Source organism: Anarrhichthys ocellatus, unplaced genomic scaffold (assembly GCF_004355925.1).
Source record: "Anarrhichthys ocellatus isolate YVR2014 unplaced genomic scaffold, GSC_Weel_1.0 scaffold60, whole genome shotgun sequence".
Taxonomy (NCBI): Eukaryota; Metazoa; Chordata; class Actinopteri; order Perciformes; family Anarhichadidae; genus Anarrhichthys; species Anarrhichthys ocellatus.
Window position 1 is genome coordinate 1,096,719 of NW_022280090.1, and position 9,924 is coordinate 1,106,642.

The 9,924-nt window shown below is 44.2% G+C and overlaps 1 protein-coding gene across 1 annotated transcript in view; it reads right to left on the bottom strand.

Moving 5' to 3' along the window:
• The window catches only part of LOC116396806 (plexin-A2-like), a 78,003-nt gene that overhangs the window by 2,474 nt on the left and 65,605 nt on the right, over positions 1-9,924 (bottom strand). The window contains exons 23-31 of the mRNA XM_031871654.1: positions 9,014-9,080; positions 8,496-8,642; positions 6,962-7,121; positions 6,124-6,227; positions 4,596-4,692; positions 3,815-4,014; positions 3,373-3,542; positions 2,802-3,014; positions 1,673-1,823 (exon numbers count right to left, since the gene is read on the bottom strand). Of these exons, the coding sequence (XP_031727514.1) occupies positions 1,673-1,823; positions 2,802-3,014; positions 3,373-3,542; positions 3,815-4,014; positions 4,596-4,692; positions 6,124-6,227; positions 6,962-7,121; positions 8,496-8,642; positions 9,014-9,080 (1,309 nt within the window). The remainder of the gene's footprint in view (positions 1-1,672; positions 1,824-2,801; positions 3,015-3,372; positions 3,543-3,814; positions 4,015-4,595; positions 4,693-6,123; positions 6,228-6,961; positions 7,122-8,495; positions 8,643-9,013; positions 9,081-9,924) is intronic.

Consider the following 9,924-nt stretch of genomic DNA (forward strand, 5'->3'; position numbering starts at 1 on the left):
ACACACACACACACACACACACACACACACACACACACACACACACATACACGCACACACACACACACACTCACACACACACAAACAGAAACACACACAAGTGCACAAACTGTGAAACCGAGAACATGTGGCTTATCGTTGGTCAGCTATGGGAATCATACAAATATTCACATACACAAATACAGATCTGCAACACCGACCGCTTCTACTGGTATTTCTGTTTTGATGATTAAATATATTGAACGTTTTACTGCGTTTGGTTAAAGGGGACAGATCATGCTCCTTTTTTAGGTTCATACTTGTATTTTGGCTTTCTACTAGAACATGTTTACATGCTTTAATGTTGAAAAAAATACTTATCTTTTCTCATACTGTCTGTCTGAATAGACCTGTATGAAACGCTCTATTTTAGCTGGGGGTGGGTATATTCTAATAAGCCTGCATGTGACATATAAGGGAGACAAATCTGAATGGCTTGTTTAGTCACATGTTTTCTGATCCAGGCCGCCCACAAAAAACTGACTGGGTCGTCTTATTTCACAGTTTGTTGGTTGGTAGCAACTCCAGATACTCAAATGTGTGTGTACAAGCACCGAAGGTTTTTCATGATATGTCCACTATAGAGTTACATTTCTAAATTATTTTAACTGGTATCTTGCTTTAATCATCACTGATTTGCTTGATTAGAATTCAGTGCATATGTATGAACATCAGCATTATTACTAAAGCTTATCAGGGTAAGTTTTATATTATTATAAATTAAATGAATCAATATTTTTGGGTTTTGGACTCTTGGTGTCTTCAAATTGTGTGTGCAGTCAGTCACCTCGTGACTTCAGTTTTTTGTTGACATTTTATAAGCCAAAACCAAAAGTAGGTAAACACCCTCTCAAAATCTTGTACAGGTGTACATTAAGGGTGTAGTTACTCCTCTGACCACACCCAACCACACTCAGCAGTGATGCTGAGGTCAGCTTGGTGATAAGTTACGCTTTAAACATGCATTCATTTCTATTTTTTGCCACTTGGGGGCAGCACAACATTGACACGTGGTCACCTCATAAAGGGGTTATGGTGCACTCGATAGCAACCAATTGCGTATCTACGCACCCAACAGACGCAGGGAAACATTGTCATTCATGAAGAGTTCTGTTCATGTCCACATGATTCATTTAAGTCCAATATTTGTTCTCCTTTTAGCTCCGGCTCCACCAACTCCTGGTGGGATTATCTGGTTCTTAACTGGCGAAATGCTCTGCTGTTGGTCACCAGCTAGCGGCTAACTTTGTCTGTCTGCTGTTTGGTGCAGCGTTCAGAGGGTTTATCCGAGCTTTTGAAGGGGGGGGCTATAGAGTCGGGTGATAATTAGCTCTGCCAGGAGGATCATGCGATCGGTCAAGTGAGTGAGTGAGTGACCTGCCTCTCCACCAGACACCTTTTTGTGCAAGATTGTATAAAATGTTGTACAACCGATTGCACCTTTCTAGTTCTCTGTGGATTCACCACTATGAGCAACACTTTTTACAGTACGCATAATCATTTTGTCTTTTGTTAGGATAAAAATAGCTGCTTTAATATATATATTTGAAAAAAGCTAGCTTCAGATGGCTAACCACACCAGCGGGACCTCTACAGCACATTCTCTATGTCGCAGTGTGTCGACCGGCCTCACCTCTTGGCTGTACTTGCTGACGTAAGCGTAGATCTCATGGAGGGCACTGAGCATGTTGAACTCACTAGAGTGAAGGCGGGCCTGTTCAGCCAGATAGGCATTCATATCCTGATCACTGATGGCAGGCAGGCGGTTGATGTCAGCGTAGTACCTGAGAGGAGACACACACACACACACACACTCTGTCAGAGTCAAGGGCACAGTCATGCATACCAGAGCTTTCCTCGTCACCTGGATTCAGTGTGTTGTTGTAAAAAGTCAGAGCACATCCATTGTTAAAGGAGCCAGTAAACCAGAGGTGTTATGGCAGTGAAATAAGGAAAAGTGTCACTCGTATGTTCAGTCTTTTAGTCACGTGACTTCAGACCACACCGGCACACAGTTCTTTCTTTTTTATATGAACAAATGAGTGCACTTGTGAAAACTTCCACTTGATTACACACTCATTCTGTTACTGCCAACCCTGTTAGAGCTACATGATTAATTGTACCAAAATTTGTGTTCACAACTCTACGCCATCCTATTTTATACATGAGGATTCTGCCGCAAATGCATAGCAGGGAGGTCTGTTGCACCAAACCAAGCGCTCCTAATCCGTCCCCGCAGTAAGACAGGACGAGACTCCAAATGTGGGAGGGGTAACGAAAAGTGGTGGTAAAAGATACGACTTCAGACGAATGACAACAAAACGAGTCTAAATTGAGAAAGAAATCAATTCATCCGTCACTACTGACAAACCCTGGTACATGAATGGCGGCCGATGTTCTGATTGTAGTTTCCGAACAGCAACACCACAGATAGCTATTACCACAAGATACAATGCAGTGGATCACACTATACAGAGTGCGTCATAACACCTAACAGTAATGAGAGAGAAAATCATGATTCTCATTTTATCCATCATTGTGAAGCTCTTAATCTATATCCAATAATTGCAAGGCTCTTTTAAAAAAACAAAACCAACAATAACCTTTAATATAACAAACCTAATCCGACGTAAACCTAATTCTATTCATAATAAAACAAATGTCAATTCTAACTTTCACCGAAAACATAGGCCCTGATTCGTAACCGACGCTGTGAAGAAGTGATGACAACCTAAGACACACACACACACACACACACACACCTTTCTACCCAGCTCTTGTAGTGCGGTATGTCCTTGGCGTAGAGTAGTTTGGTGGAGGGCGAGTCTTTGCCGAGACGGTGTTCAGAAGTTGAGCAAGAGTCCATGAAGGTCTGGGCCACCACAGACAGACAGGCGTCCGTGATGCTGCTTTTATGGATGTCAAACACAAACTGGGGATTCTTGATCACATTTACCCAGAAGCGCAGGGGCAGGCTGCAGATAATGATAAAAAAAAAAGAGCGAAAGTGAGACTGAAAGATCTACATGTTTTTAGACTTGTGTGCAAAACAGCAGGATTTCTTCAAGTAGATAAGGCGTTCCTTTTTTTTTCTCCTCCCGACTGATCCTGTAATGACTTTTCAAACTGACTTTAGTTATGAGAACGAGATGAAGATGGAGTTTAGAAGACCATGTAATTAAGAGTTACAGATTGTGCCAGAGAATGATAATTAAGAAGTTCTTCAAAGAGCAGTAATGAGTACAAGCTTGGTAGAAAAGTGAGCTGTCTCTACAGTCCCAGTAAAGATAACAAGTCAGGCTCTCCCCCTCTCTCTCCCCCTCTCTCTCTCACCAGTTACTCTTCCAGGTGTGACGGACGTCCATGTCATGGATGCCGTGCATGTCGGCCTGCTCGTCCAGGAAGTCAAACATGTATTTGATTGCCAGAGGCAGGGCGGTGCCCCGACACACGGTGCTGAACAGGGTCTCGAACAGGTCGTCCACAAACTTCTGCAGTGTGCCCTGTGGAAAACAGTGCACAGAGTTGAGACTCGCGGCGCTTCTGCTTTGTAGTCTTTCCTCAAAATCCAAAGTGTTCAGCGTTCGACTGCATTAAAACTGTAACTTAATAAAGCAAAAATTGGCACTAGGTGTCCAAAATAGTTCTTCAATCTAACTGGACTCTGCACCATTCTGCGTCACTTATTATCTTTAGTTTTTGTAGGGATCAGTCATCTAACTTTGAATGAATAAAAAAAAACATGTTTTTACTACGTGTGTGATATATTTTGCACCTTTGTTGCTAGCAGCCTCGTCAGGTAGATCTCAGACACCATCTTGCTGCCGCGCTCGCCCTCTTTCTGGTCCCCGTGGTCGTGGTTCTTGACTAGGTGCCAAACTTTGACCCCGCTCTCCAAGTCAGGGGTCAGCATGGGCACACGGGAGTGGGGGCTGTCCGGGCTGGTGGGCGTGGAGCGGAAGGGAACGTCCACGCCTGGATGGTATAAGAAAGTCTTTAGATGCGGTCTGTAAACGGAACACTTCTCATCTGATAACCAGTTTGTCAGACAACGGCTGGAAAGTCACATTTGTCTATCGGATCTGAGTTTAAGGCGGACTGTCTCTTTGCAATCTGCAAGTGAGCAGGTTGGACGTGTGTGTTCAGACTCTATAATCATTTGCTGACATTATTTCAGCGGTTGTAATGATGCAGACGTGCGCTCATTCACTAAAGGCATGTTTTTCTGTCTCGGCTCTGGTCCTCACTTTCTATTTGCTGTATTGTATGTTTATTTTTTTTGAAATCTTTAAATCACTTTGAATCTAATATGAAAGATCAGTGTGAGCTGTATTTGAAGAGATGTGGTTTTCGGTCAGTCGTTAACAGAGTTCTGAAGCGATGAAACCAGATGAATATTCTCTAGACTCAGATTGCATCTCTTTGTTTAATGTGCCGTTTCACAGTGTCTGCTGCGTGTGCTTTGCAACAGACTGATGAGTGACAGCAACAGATGGTGCAACACTGCAGAGAGCTGGATGAATATTAAGTATTTGTGTTTCTGAAACAGTACTGACCGTATCTGCTGATACTGCGTGGGAAGCTGGCTGAGGAAGGAATATTGAAACAGGACATCTGTTTGGGCACCAAGGCCACCACGCAGCGCTCAGACACCTAGAAGACAAAGGTAAGGCCTGCCTATTATTTATTTTACGGGTTGGTGGCTGTAATTATGGCAGGCATTCATAAAGATGTTTGTGAATACAAATCAAGGATTAATTATGATTCAGAGGTTTTTTGAATGGTCTTTAAAGGGCAGTTGATTCACAAGACTTATAATAAACGTATAAAGGACCGGACTTTAGTTCAAGTAAAACATTCCGTAGAAGTCGACAGTTGGAGACATCTTCCCTCGTCATCCCGCTGGAATATAGATGGCAGCGCATTGATCACAACAGCTTCAGCTTTAAGAGCAAACCAATCCATATATACTTCATATCGATGGACTTGCTCAAACTTCAAGGACTAAACATCAACCTTCAAACTTGAACTAAAACTGGAATCGAGTAAGAAGATTTCATCAATTAAAAAGAAAGAAGAAATCCTCCTCGCAACGATACGATTCACTTGGGTGATGGTTGAATGCAGCCAAGGTTGAAGGAATTCAAATACAAGAAATACAAAAACTGAAAATGATGTATTTGTTGTGTGTCAATCCCTCTCTGACGTAGATTGAATGCATCGTGAAACGCATGTTTGCTTGAATAGCTGACTGTTTTTTAAGTCAGAATGGCTAAGATGAAGCCCAGTGTGAGAGTCGCTCCTACACTTTTCTCCTTGCACTAGTTCCAGGTAAACACTGCGTACCGTCGATGTGCTTGGCAGACGCGGCGAGGTCGTCTGCAGCGTGAACAAACGCCACGCCGCCGTTCCACAAGAGCTACAAATGTGGCTAATACAAATCCATCTCAGCAACTGAACAAACATTTCCACACCTGGCCGAGGGATTTGTAATGAAAGAGCGAAATTGTTTATCTCCTGGACAGATAAGAGGGGAGTACATGTGTCCTTTGTCAAAAAACATTGCTTTTAGCACTGAAAATGCAGATTTCCTTTTGTCTTTTATTTCCGTCTTTTGTTCAAACAAAAGTCTGCTGCACTGAAATATTGGGCTGTGTGTGAGTGGTACAGTCGGCCCCGACGCCGATTGTCGAGACAAACGTTTGACTGACAAAGGAACAGGATGACTCATCCGAGGTTGGTGACCTGTGTAGTCGTATTTATGAGCTGGAGAAAAGAAGAAGAAGAAAAAGATGTTGTGAAAGGCACGGCCCAAGTGGGTGTTCGGTTGACTAAGCGTGCTTGTGACCCTGGGGGTTGAGACACTGTTGGCTGGTGTGAGGTGAGAGATGTGAATATTCTGTTGATTTGACAACAGGAGCAATTTGAGTCTTTTCCCTTTTGCTCTGGGAGAACGTGACGGGCAGGTTCCCTCGGTTCGAACATGTTGTGGTGAAAACAATTGATTTATTACTAAGGAGACACTTTCATTGATAATGAACAGAAGTGCTAGATGCAGTTCTAGCATTAATATCACGAACAGACCTGGTAGTGCATGAGTGTGTTGAGTCTCTTCCAGTCGCTCTCTATCTTGGTGGTGATGTCCTCGTCCTGCAGGACCACACGAGCCGTCCTGCCCTGCCGCCACTCTGAAGGAAAATACAATCAGCAGTGAACGCGTGACATAAGTCATGTCTGTTCCGGAATGTTTGCATCCCAAATCGCCTGACAGTTACATATTTTCTAATGTCCGTCACTTGTCTTGCGCTGTCCCCTTTTGCGCTGCAGGTGAGATCGCGTTATCCCTGTGTACTGTCTGAGCTCATTCTTCTAAAGAAAAGTTAAATGTCACCGAGACAACTTGCTGTGCGTTTCCACCCCCCCACCCCCCGACAGTCGAAGTGATTTCGATACCGCAAAACAAAACACGAATGACACAGTGTCTTCACAGAGATTTAAGAGACCCAAAGCAACAAGGAGGAACTGATCCTCTCCAAATCCCTTACATCCCTAACTACAAACCCAAAGCGGTATCAGCCACTAGCTACAAGGTATCTTATTTACTCCCTTTGAAGGTGTGTGTCAACTGGATTTGTGCCCAGTCATTCAGTATCGGATGACACGTTGTGGGCGTAAGCTTAAGTGTAGGTGAGCTGTCAGTGAGGTTTACCGTCAGTGGCTCTGGTTAGGTTGTAAACAGTTTTTGGGGAGGATGTTGTCTTCTAGAAACTGATTTTGAGCCCTGTGTTGATGGCATACGTCTCCCGTGTAACAAGTACTCTAAGCTGTATTCCCACCCACCCCCCTGTCATTATTCCAATATTTCCAATTAGCATGATGGAAAGAGTCTTTCACAGTAGGATCGCACTCAAAGCAGCCTCACCGAGATCCATGTCTGCAGCCCGCGGTCGCTGTGAGTAGGGCATGTTCTTGTACACGGCATCCAGGATCTTCTCCTTCACCTGGGTAATGGTGTCACAGTTGAGCACCTTGACAGGGATTTCTGGGCTGTTCTCATTGTCTGGGTTCACACAGCTCAGCGTCTGGGGATCCAGGATATATAGAAAGAGAGAGAGAGAAGGAGAGGAGGGGGTGGAGGGGGGAGGTACGAGAAAGAGGCAGAGAGAAAGGTGTTGCTTGCTCGGAAAGTCCTTTCATTACGTGTTTCTTCGCCAAACTGTCCTGGTGGAGAGGATCTTGGCCAGAAATGTAATTTCACACCTCCAGGATGTGGCTGTGCCGCTCCAGCAAGGGGCATTAAACAAGTAATGAGACACAGCCCTCTCAGACTCTCCGACATGGATATCAGAGAGGTGTCATCCTGTCGCTGGCTGGCTCTGCTTCTGAGCTACAGCCTGAGGGGGAACTCGTTCTGACGTGCCGGTGGAGGAACCCAGCCGGCTTGATTTTAATGGAAAGGTAAAAGTAAGAGGCTTCTTGTGTACACAGGTGACACTGCTGCATGACTCTTTACCGATTAACACCAGTCAGAACTCTGTGGACTTCTTAATTGTTTTTATCATTTAAAACATATGTGTCTTCATTATGTGTCATTATTTCTACAGCAATAGAAGGAACCAGACTTGTCTCGTCAAAATTCATCAGGCCTAGAGAACCGTAAGGGCAAACGTTTGGAGATCAAATCATTTTACACTGCTTCGCACAGGGTGTGAGATCTCAAGGCATAGTATTTCAGTCACACAATGACCATTTGTGTATCAATTACTCATCCCGCGTTACCTCGAATTGTTGAAGAAAAAGCTGTTTTGTCTTGCACGCTTCCACGGTGAATGAAGAATTTTAAAAAAAACTGAGAAAATTCTTGACAAATTGAAGTAAACTGGAGGCTGCGTTTAACACCAGCAAAACTGCATCAACACATCCGTTTACAAACTCTCACGTAACTTGTGAAGTCTCGTTTATCCAGTCGTGTGCTCACTACATCCTACTACTCGGCCTGTGCATCGTCAATAAAATTGTACTAAAACACTTCTGCAAAAACAGTCTCATGCTTACGCGGGCGCACTACTCGTACAGTATTTTAAATAGAGCATGCGACTGGATAAATCCGACCCGGATTAAACTGCACGAGTTGTGTGAGAGTTTGTAAACAGATGTTCGGATATACTGTAGTTTTGCTGTTATTAATTGTGAGGACTGCAGAAACTTTGTCCAAATCTCCTTAAGCTTGACGAGATGGACATCTGGCTATATGCTCTATTGTTTTTCTCCACTGCCTGTCATGTTATTGAAACTATCCAAATATTCAAAGCATTCATAAAAATCCCCGCCCCGGCACATGCCACATTGCTGTGGATCTGTCAAGCCTCTTTGCCAAGAGATGTCGCAGAAATGGATACAAACTAAATTTTAGACATTTTTTAAATTTGTTTTTTATTGATGTCTTTATGACTCACCAGCGTCTTGTACTCAATCTGCTGTCGGATGAGCTTGTCCTCGCTGAGGGAATAGCGCGCCTCTCCAGTGATGGAGTCTATGGGTCCCTTCTCCATTTGCTGTTTGATGGCACAGAACAGCATGAAGAGCGGCTCGCCGGCACACTCCTTTTGTTTTTGGAAGGAGACGCCGGGGATTAGAGGGAAAGGTGGGAGAAAGGAAAATAAGACATTGGAAAGAAGTGAAGGCAAGGGAAAGCGATCTGTATTCATTAGCGCAGAGAACATGAGACTCAGCAACTAGAGCATGACACATCAACGCTCAATACAAACGGAGCTTTCTCTCCTTTTTGAATGGCAACGCTTGAGGTACGTTTGACCCCACGTTTAACCATTAATCAATACCAGACAGTTAAAATGACAGCTACCACAGCAGCCAATGTCAAAATCGATGCAAACTGTTTTAAGGAGCATCGTCACAGTGCATCACATTGACACCTGTAGCGATTAAGGCGCGAGAGAAATTAAATTTCTTTTACCTTGAGGAATTTGTGTAGCAAGAAGGCAAACCAATTTGTCAGCATCTTCTCCGCCACCGACTCTGTTCTGCAAGACAAGAAGAAAGCGCGCTCATTTGTTAGCGAGAGACGTCCCGCAGAGAGCCGGAGTGCTCTGATTATACTTTCATAATTCAAGACGAAGAAGACACTGTTGCGACCAAAAAAAACATGACACGGAGAGTTTACGGAGAAATGCCATCCTCACACAGCCGCTCGGCCTCAAAGGACACACACTCTGATATACTGTAAAGTAAAGTGCTGCTGGTGCAGAACATATTTGGGTCATGATGTAATTATGCAGATGCAACTTGGATTGTCCACTTCAAGTCCTTTCAATCTGTTTCTTCCTCGCTGTGTCTGCACTCAGTCCAGACGGGAGCGATTTCATGATTCACTGCCGTAAGTCCTTTAAATCATGGAGCAGGACCCTTAAAACGGCGTATAAGCTCTTTCTAATCTGAATCTGATCCAAAGCCTGCCGTTTTATTGTCACCGGTCTGTCTCCCTCTCCAACCTGCTGTCTCTCTCTCACTCCCTTTTTCGGGTCCTTACCTGCATTTGAACCCTAACCTGTATTGACTGGACTGTTGACGGCATCCCATTAAATTGCAGAGTGCTTCCGCAAGAGCAGCGCGTTGTGGGCTAACAAGCTCTTGTTGTACCAGCTCACCATGCGAACTCATCCTTATATTTAATGAGTGTGCTTCAGATTGAGAGAGAGCACTCTTTTTCAAAAAAGGAAAAAAAAAAAAATCATGAAACATTCAGGAGGCCAGTCTCAGCGCTGGGAAAACAATCGGCAGATAACCAGAGATGGAGGAAGGAGGGAGAGAGGTGGGAGAAGGGAGGACTGGAGAGGTGGGGGGCGGGGGGGGGGGGGGGGGGGGGGG